Below are 18801 nucleotides of genomic sequence, written 5' to 3'. Positions count from 1 at the left end.
CTTTATAGACCAAGTAACAATTGAAATAGAAAGTCTACTTCAATGATGAAATAAAATACACTTTACAAATACCACCAAAGCAAGTTTTTTTATATTTACCCACATCTAGCCTAAGAAATACTATTTCAAATTCTCAAGTTAGTTATTAATTCCCTGTTTTTAAATGACAGACAACTTTTTGGTCTTTTCTCATAATCTGTAATTAGTGTGTATAGCCCTCATCTATCCGGTGTTACTCTTTATATATTCCCAAATTACACAGGACCTTACTTGTAGGCAGGATCCAGTTAATTAATTAGATGGCTACTACACAGGGTAAGGCCCTATTGATGAAGGCAAGACTTACTTAGGTCATCAAACATGGAGACGTCAAGATGGTGTCTACCTAGAAGCTTCATTACTACTGGCTAGCATTCAAGGTCCTCTGTGCGTTACCAAAGAAGAAAGATAATCGCTATCACCACCCGGCTACAAACCCTGAGACCTGCAATAGAGAGCGGCCTGCAAACCATACTGGAGCAATGGAGGCACACACAGTGTGGAAGCAACCAACAACTTCTGACTGGGTTTCAGGACCACTCTACGAGATGGAAGCCACACCTGACACTGCTAAGGTGGCCAGGAACCTGAAGCCAGATAGTGCATGTGCCCAGGAGAAACCTACCACTATTGCTCTGCTAAGGGAACACAGCACCAGACAGTTCATGTGCCCAGGGGAAACCTACCACTATTGCTCTGCTACAGGAATACAGTACCAGACAGTTCATGTGCCCAGGGGAAACCTACCACTATTGCTCTGCTAAGGGAACACAGCACCAGACAGTTCATGTGCCCAGGGGAAACCTACCACTATTGCTCTGCTAAGGGAACACAGCACCAGACAGTTCATGTGCCCAGGGGAAACCTACCACTATTGCTCTGCTACAGGAATACAGCACCAGATGGTGCATGTGCCCAGGGGAAACCTACCACTATTGCTCTGCTAAGGGAACACAGCACCAGACAGTTCATGTGCCCAGGGGAAACCTACCACTATTGCTCTGCTAAGGGAATATAGCACCAGATAGTGCATGTGCCCAGGGAAACCTACCACTATTGCTCTGCTACAGGAATACAGCACCAGATAGTGCATGTGCCCAGGGGAAACCTACCACTATTGCTCTGCTAAGGGAACACAGCACCAGACAGTTCATGTGCCCAGGGGAAACCTACCACTATTGCTCTGCTACAGGAATACAGTACCAGACAGTTCATGTGCCCAGGGGAAACCTACCACTATTGCTCTGCTAAGGGAACACAGCACCAGACAGTTCATGTGCCCAGGGGAAACCTACCACTATTGCTCTGCTAAGGGAACACAGCACCAGACAGTTCATGTGCCCAGGGGAAACCTACCACTATTGCTCTGCTAAGGGAATATAGCACCAGATAGTGCATGTGCCCAGGGGAAACCTGCCACTATTGCTCTGCTACAGGAATACAGCACCAGATAGTGCATGTGCCCAGGGGAAACCTACCACTATTGCTCTGCTAAGGGAACACAGCACCAGACAGTTCATGTGCCCAGGGGAAACCTACCACTATTGCTCTGCTAAGGGAACATAGCACCAGACAGTTCATGTGCCCAGGGGAAACCTACCACTATTGCTCTGCTAAGGGAACACAGCACCAGACAGTTCATGTGCCCAGGGGAAACCTACCACTATTGCTCTGCTAAGGGAACACAGCACCAGACAGTTCATGTGCCCAGGGGAAACCTACCACTATTGCTCTGCTACAGGAATACAGCACCAGATAGTGCATGTGCCAGGGAAAACCTACAACTATTGCTCTGCTAAACAACACAGCACTAGACAGTTCATGTGCCCAGGAGAAACCTAAGACTATTACTCTGCTAAAGGAACATAGCAATAAGATGACTATTAATAACATCCTGCTCAACTTAGAGATCAGTGCCTCACTCAATCCACACCAGAGAGACTTCTTACACTACATGGGATGAACACAGAGACACAAACTGGAAAAATGTGCAGAAAACGAGAGACTTTAGAGCATCTAGTCCTGAATGAGACGTCTTCATCAAACTACTCCCCTCAAGACTTGGGGGACCTATGCAGAGGAGGAGGCAGAAGGGCTATTAAGAAAGCCAGAAGTGATGAATGACTCCATCTTTGTCAACTACTGTCCACAAGGCTCAGACACCTATGAAGGAGGGAGCCACAAAGGCTGCTGAGCGCTACAAGTGATGGAAACCTTGTCTTCCAGATACAGCAGGATAGATGCACCTATGAGCTCAGAGACCGCAGCAGCGCGTGAACAGGACCTGTCAAGGTCCAGGCTGTGTGCAGTTCTCTCCGGTGGAATCTCACTGGGAGATCAAACCACACTCTAGGACAGAACCCAGGCAGTCGGCTGCACAAAACAAACAGTGGCTATTTTTGTAGACTGTTAGCTTTGTTTGAACTTTTTTTTTTTTTGGTCTTACTCATCTTTTGTTTGTTTTTGATTCTTGTGGCAGTTTTGTTCCTTCCATGTCCCCTTTTCTTTTTAAATTTTGCTTTGTATTGAAAGAAAGAAAAAGAACGTAAAATTGGGTGGGCATGATTATGGAGAGGACATAGAAGGAGTTGAGAGAGGGAAAAGCAAGCTTAAAATACATTATATGAAAAATAGTTTTTACTTTAAAAGTGGGGAGCACACAAGCCCACTTTAAATTGTTCAACTAAAGTATGGCTAATGTGGTAAAGTCTGCCTTACAGGCTAGCTTAGCTCAAATTCTATTAAATTTAAATATTTAAAAATAAATAAAAATAATTTGCCTTTAATGTATTTAACATAATTTGGTTTCTTTTTAGTAGCATTTCCACAAGGCCACTGTGACAGAGAGGTCCACAAGTTTTGTGGAAACCTGGTGATACACTTGATTTTCAACATAGTTTTGTGACTTAATGATTCATGTATTTAAACACCGCCCCAAGAAAAGAATTATGGATGTTACAGGCAAAATACTCTTCACGTGCTATGTTTATTATTGTAGTTATGGAATGAAAAGATGCTGGTGGTGAACTTTAACAAAGGAAAGATCAGTAAGAAATGCCCAGCAATCGCGTAGGATAGTGTAGCAGACTGAACGATCATCTGATGATGAAGTTAGGAGCAGAAGACTTGAAGGCCCTGCCTTGAGAGACTTACTGCTCATGAGAGCCTGGAAGACAGTGTGTAAGGACCAGTGGGGCCTTCCATACTCTTATCTTGATTAGACTCTGAGTAAAAGATGAGACTCATTCAGAAAAGTGAACAGAATCTTAAGCCCCCAGCCAAGGTAAAAATAAATAAACAGATAAAGTTGGGGGACAGGGATATAGCTCCTGGGAGGGTGCAAGGTTCAATTCCTAGAACTGGAAAAGAAAAAGAAGGGAGGGAGGGAGAGAAACAATGTGTCACATGGTGACACTGTCCAATCTCTCAGTGCACACACACACACAGTATTAAGTTTAATACTATCCTTCATACTCACAGGGAAAAATAAAAATATGCCTAGTGCTACCTTCACAAAGTTACTTGTACGAGTAAAACAGCAGTGAAAGCCATTATCTTGTACAGTAAGTAAGAAACCTTAATTAGAAAGTATGTACCCTCCATAAGAAAGTTACACAACTAGTACGCAGCAAAGCCACAGATAACTAGGAAAACAGCAAGTACTCACGCAAAAACTGGCCTAACAGCATTGTTCATATTCCCAAAAGTTGCTCGGCCCAGCAGCTCTCTGAAACAGCTCTCAGCCAGCACTGCAGGGTTCTCTTCTTTGTCGGCTGCAGAGGGGGAAGAAGGAGGGCCTAGGCGACTGAAAGAGAAATAAAACAGTCCAGCACCACAACTCGAATTTTAGTGCTGAAGGGTAAACAGAAATATTAAAAATGTTAAGAACACATTTTGCTTTATTCCCAAGTAACATTAAGGTTGAATTCTAATGTTTAAGGACTTAGTGACACAAGAGCTAAGCATATAATCTTTCAAATAGGGTGTTCTAAATTCACCGGTAATTTGTTTCCAACAGAAAGAATGCCCCTCATGCTACCTTTAACCCCAGGAGCATCTCTATGAGTTCAAGGCCAACATGGTTCTACATCATGAGTGTCGGGCCAGCCAGAGCTAAATAGTGAGTGAAGCCCTATCTCAAAACACGAAGCCACACCAAAATTCAACAGTTCTCTTTCATACAATGTCTCAACATTCACAGCCATATGGGCCCAGTGAGCACAGGTCCAGAAGAAACATCTGTAGCCAAACACCCCATCTAACTACAACTGGGAACAAACGAAAAGAGCAGAAAAGCCATGACATAACCCACATGTTAAAAAAGAAAGAGACTTAAACCAATTAGAATAGCTGCATATAGACATTTTCAGTAAAAAGTATTTGCTCTGTCCACATTTTGAGATATTATCTTATGATTTTTTGCAACATATTTATTGCAACAATGATAATATATATTATTATTATATATACACATCTCTGGCACTGGGGTTACATCAGAAAAATACAGCTCACAACTTGACATCTACAGTCTCTGTTTCCAACATTTTCTTCCCTTTTATTGAAAATGGGTTTTTTTCCTCATATACTATATCCTGAATATAGTTAGTTTCTCTTCCCTCTACTCCTTCCAGCTCCACCCTATCTCCCCCCTTTCTGTCTCTCATTAGAAATCAAGCTTCTATGGGATAATAATAGATAAAGTATTATAAAGCAAAACTAAACACATTGGAATTGGACAAAACAAACAGAAGGAAAAGAACCCAAGAGAAGGCACAAGAAACAGAGATCCACTTGTTTGTATGCAAGCCATAATACGTATGCAAAGGACCTGTAGGGTAAATGAGAGAAGAAATATGTGTATACATATATGATATAAAATAAATAAGGCAAAATTAATAAAAAAAGCAAGTGCCTTGACATGATATTATGAGACAAGCAACCTCCAAAGATGCCATTGAGCTCACTGTCTGTCACCTGTCTACTGCCAGGCAATGCTGAACACTTTTAAGAATGGTTTGTTTCCTTAATGAGACTCCCTAGGAGGAAACTAAATTTTCATTTGAAAGTGGTTATCAATTTGTTTCCAGTATCTTACTTGGGATAACTTTGGGTTTCATTGGAAAACAGATCCCCGGCTAGGTAGAGATCCTCATATTTCAGATAGGAAAATCTTAAGCTTTAGCTATAGCACTATAAATAGAACGAACACAGGAGGTTCTAAAATATATCATTTCGCACTTCTAGGGAAGGTTACAAAGCTGGAGATAGTCACATCCGGGACCTATGCATCAATCCTTCCTGCACTTGGCACCAACGGGAATATATATTATTCCATCTGTGTCAGCACAGGATTATCAACTGCACCTCATTTCCAAATCAATTTTGAGCCGTGCATAGGCCATGATAGCTAGTCATAAGCAATTTTATTATTTTAACTGTAAGATAAAATACTTTTAAAATCTATTCCAGACTTCTCTAAGTACAAGAAGCAAGGTGAACCAAGTCAAACTGGGTAATTCTGCATTAGCTGCTGAGTGACACATTCATTCTGAGAAGTAACAAGTCCTAACCTAACCCTAACCGCATGTGGAAAAGCCAGGTGACATTCACAATGTCAAGTGCACTTGAACATTGTGGGGGTCAAAAGAAAACCAGCATTTCATGCCACATATCTTAGAGATTGATGAAAAGCCAACAGTGGCGAGCTTTTAGTTGAGAAAAAGGAAGTGTCAGTGTTTCGCTTTGTCACTGTAAGAGAAGCTCCCTCCTGAAGCAGACGGGGACCCACAACTGGACAGTGTGCTGAGTGACAGACCTTTACTCTCTCATCCTAAGCGGCATATCTTCATCAAGCCCGCGCAGGCCTCAGGGAGTATGAAGAGGCAGCAGGGCAGACGGAAGGAGGCACACAGGACACGACAGCGCTGACAGGAAGTCACAGAGACCTTGGCACCACACACATCGAGACAGAAGTGGTCTCTCTGCTGAGTGGGGGAGGTCAGCATAAGGCCCCACCCTAACCCAGAGATGCTCTCCCCAAGTGTCAGCAGCTCACAAAGGGACACTTACTTTTCTCCAGTGGGGGTTCCCTGGGCATAAAATCCACACTTACGGGCAGGCCCCGCGTCCAGCAGTATGAGGCCAACCCAAAAGAAACTCAATGGTATTTCTGAAGATTTCTTTTTGTCTCATAATGCTTTGTCTGTTTTTGCTTTTGTTTTTATTTGTTTGTTTGTTGAGGCAGTGTTTCTCTGTGTAGCCCTGGCTGTCCTGGAACTCTATAGATCAGGCTGGCCTTGAACTCACAGAAATCCAACTGTGTCTGCCTCCTGCATGCTGGAACTAAAGGAGTGTTCTGCTACTACCTCCTCCCGGGTGCTTTTGACCTTGCCGGTCTCTGCAAACACTTTGGCTTCTGCTGAGTATTTATGGGTTTTGTATATGTGCACATGTTTGTGTCTGTGTATTTATGGGTTTGGTGTATGTGCACATGTTTGTGTCTGTGTATTTATGGGTTTGGTGTACGTGCACATGTTTGTGTCTGTGTATTTATGGGTTTGGTGTATGTGCACATGTTTGTGTCTGAGTATTTATGGGTTTTGTGTATGTGCACATGTTTGTGTCTGTGTATTTATGGGTTTTGTGTATGTGCACATGTTTGTGTCTGTGTATTTATGGGTTTGGTGTATGTGCACATGTTTGTGTCTGTGTATTTATGGGTTTTGTGTATGTGCACATGTTTGTGTCTGTGTATTTATGGGTTTGGTGTATGTGCACGTTTGTGTCTGTGTATTTATGGGTTTGGTGTATGTGCACATGTTTGTGTCTGTGTATTTATGGGTTTTGTGTATGTGCACATGTTTGTGTCTGTGTATTTATGGGTTTGGTGTATGTGCACATGTTTGTGTCTGAGTATTTATGGGTTTGGTGTATGTGCACATGTTTGTGTCTGTGTATTTATGGGTTTTGTGTATGTGCACATGTTTGTGTCTGAGTATTTATGGGTTTGGTGTATGTGCACATGTTTGTGTCTGAGTATTTATGGGTTTGGTGTATGTGCACATGTTTGTGTCTGTGTATTTATGGGTTTTGTGTATGTGCACATGTTTGTGTCTGAGTATTTATGGGTTTGGTGTATGTGCACATGTTTGTGTCTGTGTATTTATGGGTTTTGTGTATGTGCACATGTTTGTGTCTGAGTATTTATGGGTTTGGTGTATGTGCACATGTTTGTGTCTGTGTATTTATGGGTTTTGTGTATGTGCACATGTTTCTGCTGAGTATTTATGGGTTTTGTGTATGTGCACATGTTTCTGCTGAGTATTTATGGGTTTTGTGTATGTGCACATGTTTGTGTCTGTGTATTTATGGGTTTGGTGTATGTGCACATGTTTGTGTCTGTGTATTTATGGGTTTGGTGTATGTGCACATGTTTGTGTCTGTGTATTTATGGGTTTTGTGTATGTGCACATGTTTGTGTCTGAGTATTTATGGGTTTGGTGTATGTGCACGTTTGTGTCTGTGTATTTATGGGTTTGGTGTATGTGCACATGTTTGTGTCTGTGTATTTATGGGTTTTGTGTATGTGCACATGTTTGTGTCTGTGTATTTATCGGTTTGGTGTATGTGCACATGTTTGTGTCTGTGTATTTATGGGTTTTGTGTATGTGCACATGTTTGTGTCTGTGTATTTATGGGTTTTGTGTATGTGCACATGTTTCTGCTGAGTATTTATGGGTTTGGTGTATGTGCACATGTTTGTGTCTGAGTATTTATGGGTTTGGTGTATGTGCACATGTTTGTGTCTGTGTATTTATGGGTTTGGTGTATGTGCACATGTTTGTGTCTGTGTATTTATGGGTTTTGTGTATGTGCACATGTTTGTGTCTGTGTATTTATGGGTTTGGTGTATGTGCACATGTTTGTGTCTGTGTATTTATGGGTTTTGTGTATGTGCACATGTTTGTGTCTGTGTATTTATGGGTTTTGTGTATGTGCACATGTTTGTGTCTGTGTATTTATGGGTTTGGTGTATGTGCACATGTTTGTGTCTGTGTATTTATGGGTTTTGTGTATGTGCACATGTTTGTGTCTGTGTATTTATGGGTTTGGTGTATGTGCACATGTTTGTGTCTGTGTATTTATGGGTTTTGTGTATGTGCACATGTTTGTGTCTGTGTATTTATGGGTTTTGTGTATGTGCACATGTTTCTGCTGAGTATTTATGGGTTTGGTGTATGTGCACATGTTTGTGTCTGTGTATTTATGGGTTTTGTGTATGTGCACATGTTTGTGTCTGAGTATTTATGGGTTTGGTGTATGTGCACATGTTTGTGTCTGTGTATTTATGGGTTTTGTGTATGTGCACATGTTTGTGTCTGAGTATTTATGGGTTTTGTGTATGTGCACATGTTTGTGTCTGTGTATTTATGGGTTTGGTGTATGTGCACATGTTTCTGCTGAGTATTTATGGGTTTTGTGTATGTGCACATGTTTCTGCTGAGTATTTATGGGTTTGGTGTATGTGCACATGTTTGTGTCTGTGTATTTATGGGTTTGGTGTATGTGCACATGTTTGTGTCTGTGTATTTATGGGTTTTGTGTATGTGCACATGTTTGTGTCTGTGTATTTATGGGTTTTGTGTATGTGCACATGTTTGTGTCTGTGTATTTATGGGTTTGGTGTATGTGCACATGTTTGTGTCTGTGTATTTATGGGTTTGGTGTATGTGCACATGTTTGTGTCTGAGTATTTATGGGTTTGGTGTATGTGCACATGTTTGTGTCTGTGTATTTATGGGTTTTGTGTATGTGCACATGTTTGTGTCTGTGTATTTATGGGTTTGGTGTATGTGCACGTTTGTGTCTGTGTATTTATGGGTTTGGTGTATGTGCACATGTTTCTGCTGAGTATTTATGGGTTTGGTGTATGTGCACATGTTTGTGTCTGTGTATTTATGGGTTTGGTGTATGTGCACATGTTTGTGTCTGAGTATTTATGGGTTTGGTGTATGTGCACATGTTTGTGTCTGTGTATTTATGGGTTTGGTGTATGTGCACATGTTTGTGTCTGTGTATTTATGGGTTTTGTGTATGTGCACATGTTTGTGTCTGAGTATTTATGGGTTTGGTGTATGTGCACGTTTGTGTCTGTGTATTTATGGGTTTGGTGTATGTGCACATGTTTGTGTCTGTGTATTTATGGGTTTTGTGTATGTGCACATGTTTGTGTCTGTGTATTTATGGGTTTGGTGTATGTGCACATGTTTGTGTCTGAGTATTTATGGGTTTGGTGTATGTGCACATGTTTGTGTCTGAGTATTTATGGGTTTGGTGTATGTGCACATGTTTGTGTCTGTGTATTTATGGGTTTTGTGTATGTGCACATGTTTGTGTCTGAGTATTTATGGGTTTGGTGTATGTGCACATGTTTGTGTCTGTGTATTTATGGGTTTTGTGTATGTGCACATGTTTGTGTCTGAGTATTTATGGGTTTTGTGTATGTGCACATGTTTGTGTCTGTGTATTTATGGGTTTGGTGTATGTGCACATGTTTCTGCTGAGTATTTATGGGTTTTGTGTATGTGCACATGTTTCTGCTGAGTATTTATGGGTTTGGTGTATGTGCACATGTTTGTGTCTGTGTATTTATGGGTTTGGTGTATGTGCACATGTTTGTGTCTGTGTATTTATGGGTTTTGTGTATGTGCACATGTTTGTGTCTGTGTATTTATGGGTTTTGTGTATGTGCACATGTTTGTGTCTGTGTATTTATGGGTTTGGTGTATGTGCACATGTTTGTGTCTGTGTATTTATGGGTTTGGTGTATGTGCACATGTTTGTGTCTGAGTATTTATGGGTTTGGTGTATGTGCACATGTTTGTGTCTGTGTATTTATGGGTTTTGTGTATGTGCACATGTTTGTGTCTGTGTATTTATGGGTTTGGTGTATGTGCACGTTTGTGTCTGTGTATTTATGGGCTTGGTGTATGTGCACATGTTTCTGCTGAGTATTTATGGGTTTGGTGTATGTGCACATGTTTGTGTCTGTGTATTTATGGGTTTGGTGTATGTGCACATGTTTGTGTCTGAGTATTTATGGGTTTGGTGTATGTGCACATGTTTGTGTCTGTGTATTTATGGGTTTGGTGTATGTGCACATGTTTGTGTCTGTGTATTTATGGGTTTTGTGTATGTGCACATGTTTGTGTCTGAGTATTTATGGGTTTGGTGTATGTGCACGTTTGTGTCTGTGTATTTATGGGTTTGGTGTATGTGCACATGTTTGTGTCTGTGTATTTATGGGTTTTGTGTATGTGCACATGTTTGTGTCTGTGTATTTATGGGTTTGGTGTATGTGCACATGTTTGTGTCTGAGTATTTATGGGTTTGGTGTATGTGCACATGTTTGTGTCTGAGTATTTATGGGTTTGGTGTATGTGCACATGTTTGTGTCTGTGTATTTATGGGTTTTGTGTATGTGCACATGTTTGTGTCTGAGTATTTATGGGTTTGGTGTATGTGCACATGTTTGTGTCTGTGTATTTATGGGTTTTGTGTATGTGCACATGTTTGTGTCTGAGTATTTATGGGTTTTGTGTATGTGCACATGTTTGTGTCTGTGTATTTATGGGTTTGGTGTATGTGCACATGTTTCTGCTGAGTATTTATGGGTTTTGTGTATGTGCACATGTTTCTGCTGAGTATTTATGGGTTTGGTGTATGTGCACATGTTTGTGTCTGTGTATTTATGGGTTTGGTGTATGTGCACATGTTTGTGTCTGTGTATTTATGGGTTTTGTGTATGTGCACATGTTTGTGTCTGTGTATTTATGGGTTTTGTGTATGTGCACATGTTTGTGTCTGTGTATTTATGGGTTTGGTGTATGTGCACATGTTTGTGTCTGTGTATTTATGGGTTTGGTGTATGTGCACATGTTTGTGTCTGAGTATTTATGGGTTTGGTGTATGTGCACATGTTTGTGTCTGTGTATTTATGGGTTTTGTGTATGTGCACATGTTTGTGTCTGTGTATTTATGGGTTTGGTGTATGTGCACGTTTGTGTCTGTGTATTTATGGGTTTGGTGTATGTGCACATGTTTCTGCTGAGTATTTATGGGTTTGGTGTATGTGCACATGTTTGTGTCTGTGTATTTATGGGTTTTGTGTATGTGCACATGTTTCTGCTGAGTATTTATGGGTTTTGTGTATGTGCACATGTTTCTGCTGAGTATTTATGGGTTTTGTGTATGTGCACATGTTTGTGTCTGTGTATTTATGGGTTTGGTGTATGTGCACATGTTTGTGTCTGTGTATTTATGGGTTTGGTGTATGTGCACATGTTTGTGTCTGTGTATTTATGGGTTTTGTGTATGTGCACATGTTTGTGTCTGAGTATTTATGGGTTTGGTGTATGTGCACGTTTGTGTCTGTGTATTTATGGGTTTTGTGTATGTGCACATGTTTGTGTCTGAGTATTTATGGGTTTGGTGTATGTGCACGTTTGTGTCTGTGTATTTATGGGTTTGGTGTATGTGCACATGTTTGTGTCTGTGTATTTATGGGTTTTGTGTATGTGCACATGTTTGTGTCTGTGTATTTATGGGTTTGGTGTATGTGCACATGTTTGTGTCTGTGTATTTATGGGTTTTGTGTATGTGCACATGTTTGTGTCTGTGTATTTATGGGTTTTGTGTATGTGCACATGTTTCTGCTGAGTATTTATGGGTTTGGTGTATGTGCACATGTTTGTGTCTGAGTATTTATGGGTTTGGTGTATGTGCACATGTTTGTGTCTGTGTATTTATGGGTTTTGTGTATGTGCACATGTTTGTGTCTGTGTATTTATGGGTTTGGTGTATGTGCACATGTTTGTGTCTGTGTATTTATGGGTTTTGTGTATGTGCACATGTTTGTGTCTGAGTATTTATGGGTTTTGTGTATGTGCACATGTTTGTGTCTGTGTATTTATGGGTTTTGTGTATGTGCACATGTTTGTGTCTGTGTATTTATGGGTTTGGTGTATGTGCACATGTTTGTGTCTGTGTATTTATGGGTTTTGTGTATGTGCACATGTTTGTGTCTGTGTATTTATGGGTTTTGTGTATGTGCACATGTTTCTGCTGAGTATTTATGGGTTTGGTGTATGTGCACATGTTTGTGTCTGAGTATTTATGGGTTTGGTGTATGTGCACATGTTTGTGTCTGTGTATTTATGGGTTTGGTGTATGTGCACATGTTTGTGTCTGTGTATTTATGGGTTTTGTGTATGTGCACATGTTTGTGTCTGTGTATTTATGGGTTTGGTGTATGTGCACATGTTTGTGTCTGTGTATTTATGGGTTTTGTGTATGTGCACATGTTTGTGTCTGTGTATTTATGGGTTTGGTGTATGTGCACATGTTTGTGTCTGTGTATTTATGGGTTTGGTGTATGTGCACATGTTTGTGTCTGTGTATTTATGGGTTTTGTGTATGTGCACATGTTTGTGTCTGTGTATTTATGGGTTTGGTGTATGTGCACATGTTTGTGTCTGTGTATTTATGGGTTTTGTGTATGTGCACATGTTTGTGTCTGTGTATTTATGGGTTTTGTGTATGTGCACATGTTTCTGCTGAGTATTTATGGGTTTGGTGTATGTGCACATGTTTGTGTCTGAGTATTTATGGGTTTGGTGTATGTGCACATGTTTGTGTCTGTGTATTTATGGGTTTGGTGTATGTGCACATGTTTGTGTCTGAGTATTTATGGGTTTGGTGTATGTGCACATGTTTGTGTCTGTGTATTTATGGGTTTGGTGTATGTGCACATGTTTCTGCTGAGTATTTATGGGTTTTGTGTATGTGCACATGTTTCTGCTGAGTATTTATGGGTTTGGTGTATGTGCACATGTTTGTGTCTGTGTATTTATGGGTTTGGTGTATGTGCACATGTTTGTGTCTGTGTATTTATGGGTTTTGTGTATGTGCACATGTTTGTGTCTGTGTATTTATGGGTTTTGTGTATGTGCACATGTTTGTGTCTGTGTATTTATGGGTTTGGTGTATGTGCACATGTTTGTGTCTGTGTATTTATGGGTTTGGTGTATGTGCACATGTTTGTGTCTGAGTATTTATGGGTTTGGTGTATGTGCACATGTTTGTGTCTGTGTATTTATGGGTTTTGTGTATGTGCACATGTTTGTGTCTGTGTATTTATGGGTTTGGTGTATGTGCACGTTTGTGTCTGTGTATTTATGGGTTTGGTGTATGTGCACATGTTTCTGCTGAGTATTTATGGGTTTGGTGTATGTGCACATGTTTGTGTCTGTGTATTTATGGGTTTTGTGTATGTGCACATGTTTCTGCTGAGTATTTATGGGTTTTGTGTATGTGCACATGTTTCTGCTGAGTATTTATGGGTTTTGTGTATGTGCACATGTTTGTGTCTGTGTATTTATGGGTTTGGTGTATGTGCACATGTTTGTGTCTGTGTATTTATGGGTTTGGTGTATGTGCACATGTTTGTGTCTGTGTATTTATGGGTTTTGTGTATGTGCACATGTTTGTGTCTGAGTATTTATGGGTTTGGTGTATGTGCACGTTTGTGTCTGTGTATTTATGGGTTTTGTGTATGTGCACATGTTTGTGTCTGAGTATTTATGGGTTTGGTGTATGTGCACGTTTGTGTCTGTGTATTTATGGGTTTGGTGTATGTGCACATGTTTGTGTCTGTGTATTTATGGGTTTTGTGTATGTGCACATGTTTGTGTCTGTGTATTTATGGGTTTGGTGTATGTGCACATGTTTGTGTCTGTGTATTTATGGGTTTTGTGTATGTGCACATGTTTGTGTCTGTGTATTTATGGGTTTTGTGTATGTGCACATGTTTCTGCTGAGTATTTATGGGTTTGGTGTATGTGCACATGTTTGTGTCTGAGTATTTATGGGTTTGGTGTATGTGCACATGTTTGTGTCTGTGTATTTATGGGTTTTGTGTATGTGCACATGTTTGTGTCTGTGTATTTATGGGTTTGGTGTATGTGCACATGTTTGTGTCTGTGTATTTATGGGTTTTGTGTATGTGCACATGTTTGTGTCTGAGTATTTATGGGTTTTGTGTATGTGCACATGTTTGTGTCTGTGTATTTATGGGTTTTGTGTATGTGCACATGTTTGTGTCTGTGTATTTATGGGTTTGGTGTATGTGCACATGTTTGTGTCTGTGTATTTATGGGTTTTGTGTATGTGCACATGTTTGTGTCTGTGTATTTATGGGTTTTGTGTATGTGCACATGTTTCTGCTGAGTATTTATGGGTTTGGTGTATGTGCACATGTTTGTGTCTGAGTATTTATGGGTTTGGTGTATGTGCACATGTTTGTGTCTGTGTATTTATGGGTTTGGTGTATGTGCACATGTTTGTGTCTGTGTATTTATGGGTTTGGTGTATGTGCACATGTTTGTGTCTGTGTATTTATGGGTTTTGTGTATGTGCACATGTTTGTGTCTGTGTATTTATGGGTTTTGTGTATGTGCACATGTTTGTGTCTGTGTATTTATGGGTTTGGTGTATGTGCACATGTTTGTGTCTGTGTATTTATGGGTTTTGTGTATGTGCACATGTTTGTGTCTGTGTATTTATGGGTTTTGTGTATGTGCACATGTTTGTGTCTGAGTATTTATGGGTTTGGTGTATGTGCACATGTTTGTGTCTGTGTATTTATGGGTTTTGTGTATGTGCACATGTTTGTGTCTGAGTATTTATGGGTTTTGTGTATGTGCACATGTTTGTGTCTGAGTATTTATGGGTTTGGTGTATGTGCACATGTTTGTGTCTGAGTATTTATGGGTTTGGTGTATGTGCACATGTTTGTGTCTGTGTATTTATGGGTTTTGTGTATGTGCACATGTTTGTGTCTGAGTATTTATGGGTTTGGTGTATGTGCACATGTTTGTGTCTGTGTATTTATGGGTTTTGTGTATGTGCACATGTTTGTGTCTGAGTATTTATGGGTTTTGTGTATGTGCACATGTTTGTGTCTGTGTATTTATGGGTTTGGTGTATGTGCACATGTTTCTGCTGAGTATTTATGGGTTTTGTGTATGTGCACATGTTTCTGCTGAGTATTTATGGGTTTGGTGTATGTGCACATGTTTGTGTCTGTGTATTTATGGGTTTGGTGTATGTGCACATGTTTGTGTCTGTGTATTTATGGGTTTTGTGTATGTGCACATGTTTGTGTCTGTGTATTTATGGGTTTTGTGTATGTGCACATGTTTGTGTCTGTGTATTTATGGGTTTGGTGTATGTGCACATGTTTGTGTCTGTGTATTTATGGGTTTGGTGTATGTGCACATGTTTGTGTCTGAGTATTTATGGGTTTGGTGTATGTGCACATGTTTGTGTCTGTGTATTTATGGGTTTTGTGTATGTGCACATGTTTGTGTCTGTGTATTTATGGGTTTGGTGTATGTGCACGTTTGTGTCTGAGTATTTATGGGTTTGGTGTATGTGCACATGTTTCTGCTGAGTATTTATGGGTTTGGTGTATGTGCACATGTTTGTGTCTGTGTATTTATGGGTTTTGTGTATGTGCACATGTTTCTGCTGAGTATTTATGGGTTTTGTGTATGTGCACATGTTTCTGCTGAGTATTTATGGGTTTTGTGTATGTGCACATGTTTGTGTCTGTGTATTTATGGGTTTGGTGTATGTGCACATGTTTGTGTCTGTGTATTTATGGGTTTGGTGTATGTGCACATGTTTGTGTCTGTGTATTTATGGGTTTTGTGTATGTGCACATGTTTGTGTCTGAGTATTTATGGGTTTGGTGTATGTGCACGTTTGTGTCTGTGTATTTATGGGTTTTGTGTATGTGCACATGTTTGTGTCTGAGTATTTATGGGTTTGGTGTATGTGCACGTTTGTGTCTGTGTATTTATGGGTTTGGTGTATGTGCACATGTTTGTGTCTGTGTATTTATGGGTTTTGTGTATGTGCACATGTTTGTGTCTGTGTATTTATGGGTTTGGTGTATGTGCACATGTTTGTGTCTGTGTATTTATGGGTTTTGTGTATGTGCACATGTTTGTGTCTGTGTATTTATGGGTTTTGTGTATGTGCACATGTTTCTGCTGAGTATTTATGGGTTTGGTGTATGTGCACATGTTTGTGTCTGAGTATTTATGGGTTTGGTGTATGTGCACATGTTTGTGTCTGTGTATTTATGGGTTTTGTGTATGTGCACATGTTTGTGTCTGTGTATTTATGGGTTTGGTGTATGTGCACATGTTTGTGTCTGTGTATTTATGGGTTTTGTGTATGTGCACATGTTTGTGTCTGAGTATTTATGGGTTTTGTGTATGTGCACATGTTTGTGTCTGAGTATTTATGGGTTTTGTGTATGTGCACATGTTTGTGTCTGAGTATTTATGGGTTTTGTGTATGTGCACATGTTTGTGTCTGTGTATTTATGGGTTTGGTGTATGTGCACATGTTTGTGTCTGTGTATGTGTGTTTCTCATGATTTTTCTTTGTCTTGTCTTTTTTCTGCTTGTTTTACTTTATTCTGGTTTGCTTGCTTGCCTGTTTGTTTTCAACACAGCATGGGGTCGTAAGTGGGGAAGCGAGGAGGATCCACGAGGAAACAGGGAAGGACAAATTGTGATCAGAATATATTGTATGAAAACTATTTTCAATACAAAGGAAAATAAAACGAATAGCAGTCATTATTTTATTTTGGTTAGTTTTGGTTGTGAGCCTAGCCTTAAACGGCTGAGCCATCTCTCCAGCCCTTGGGTTAGTTTTAATTCCCTATAGAAAAGCATATTGGATTTGAGAGGAACAACAGAAGTTCAGCTATAATTTCTGCTTCTCGTGGCTACAAATTTAAGCACTACTAACTAAAATTAATTTTCATGTCTGGTAATAACCAAGAAATAAATTTATTTACTTAGGTGGTGGGCTTGCACACATGTGTGTGTACATGCTACAGCATCAGAGTGAAGTCAGAAGGCAACTGTGGGAGTCAGTTTCTCTTCCAGCGTGCGCCTCCCAGGGACTGAACAGTCACCAGCCTTCGCCATAAGTCCCTTGTGAGCCACTCACCTGTCCAGTGTTTAAATGCATTCTAATAGGGAATCATTACCTCTGTGCACGAGTCAGGACCTAAGACTAACGACTCTCGTGTGATCACTACAGACTAACAAATCTCTACAGAGGCATATATGTCTAAACTCACTTAACTTTATGAGACAGCCACTTACATCACGGTAGAAACCAAACATTCTTACCGTAACACGCACATGAGCATATATACCATGTAACACAGCATTTAGTATCTTTTTGAAGACTTTATTTTTAATTACATGGAAGTGTCTGTGTGCGTTTGGGTCCGTGCACATGAATGTAGATGCAGCAATGGGCACGGTAAGCTGCCCAGAGTGGGAGCTAGGACAGAACTCAGGTGCTTTGCAAGCACTGCATGCCCGCTTAACCGCTGAGCCATCTCTCCATCCCAACTTTCTGTCTGTATACAATACCTGTCAACTTCTTCTATCTTCTGCATGTTAAACAGGAGGGAGGGAACAATCTTATCCATGTGTTGTGGCTCCCAAATGGTAGCCCGAAGTTCATCATTAACTGTTTTGCGAACCACACCTTGAATACCTCTTATTCCAGCAATACGGATCCTATAAGGATGGGGGGAAAAAGACCCATGAAAACAGATGTTTAAACAAGTCTGTTAGTCTACATTAGAGTATGTGTTGATATTGCTCTCTCAACCATAAAACGTTTTAAAGCAGCATCATATGTAAGAGACTAAAATCTCAAAAATCTAAAGTGGACACCGCAAGATACATTCAAGAGGCTTTAAGCATATTATCTCTACAAATCAATGACATTTAAAAGGCTAAAATCTACAGAGCTATCTAGTACATTAATTGCTAACAAAAGGGCAATCAGAAGTGTAGCTTCTTCTAACACGATGGTAATTAATAAGCCACTGTGAGGCCCCAGAGCTGAGTGAGGAGATCACTGTACTGTTCTACGGCATGCTCTGCCACTGCTCCTGGAGAGTACCCCTCAGTCCTCAGAAAGGCAAGCTTCTTCATTTAAAAGTTGTGTCCACAGACGTGAACACAAGACCTGGAGTTTCGCAGTGTTGCCCATCACAATTCATAAGCCCCAATTTCCTCACAGTCTTTCCTTACTCTTCTTGGGAAAAAGAAAGAGAAGTGAGCTGGGCTGTGACAGTACATGCCTTTAACCCCAGCACTCGAGAGGCAGAGGCAGACCATCTCTGTGAGTTCAAGACCAGCCTGGTCTACAGAGCGAGGGGGAAGGCAGGAGAGGGGAGGGGACGGGAGGGAGGGGACTAGATTTGTATGAACTGCTGAAGGACAAAGTCTCAAGTAGCTTAGCTTGCCCCTTTCTCTTACAAGGCATTTCTTCTGCTCAAATTGCCTCTTCTGTTCTACTCTCTAACTTTTCCCTTCTTTTTACCACCTGAAAAGATCACCAACTGCAGTCCTGTCAGCTCAGCTACCACTGACTTCCAGAAAGCATGAGTGTGTAAAGAATGGAGCATGTTGACAAGGAAGTAGCAACACTTCACAAAGCCATGCGAGCAGCAGACGGGACCCTGGAGAGACGGGAGTAAGACAGCGCTCCAGGTCCTCTGCCTGTGCATGACAGCGTCCACTGCCCATGGGACCCTGGAGAGACGGGAGTAAGACAGCGCTCCAGGTCCTCCGCCTGCGCACGACAGCGTCCACTGCC

General features: G+C 40.6%; 1 protein-coding gene across 2 annotated transcripts in view; it reads right to left on the bottom strand.

Moving 5' to 3' along the window:
- Nucleotides 1–18801, bottom strand: part of Efr3a (EFR3 homolog A) — an 87763-nt gene that overhangs the window by 26717 nt on the left and 42245 nt on the right. For both annotated transcript variants that reach the window (XM_005078689.4, XM_013119528.3), the window contains 2 exons: nucleotides 17562–17711; nucleotides 3707–3844 (listed from right to left, as the gene is read on the bottom strand). In XM_005078689.4, coding sequence (XP_005078746.1) covers nucleotides 3707–3844; nucleotides 17562–17711 — 288 coding nt within the window. The remainder of the gene's footprint in view (nucleotides 1–3706; nucleotides 3845–17561; nucleotides 17712–18801) is intronic.

Source organism: Mesocricetus auratus, unplaced genomic scaffold (assembly GCF_017639785.1).
Source record: "Mesocricetus auratus isolate SY011 unplaced genomic scaffold, BCM_Maur_2.0 Super-Scaffold_100023, whole genome shotgun sequence".
NCBI lineage: Eukaryota > Metazoa > Chordata > Mammalia > Rodentia > Cricetidae > Mesocricetus > Mesocricetus auratus.
This window is presented reverse-complemented; position numbering and strand designations above follow the sequence as displayed.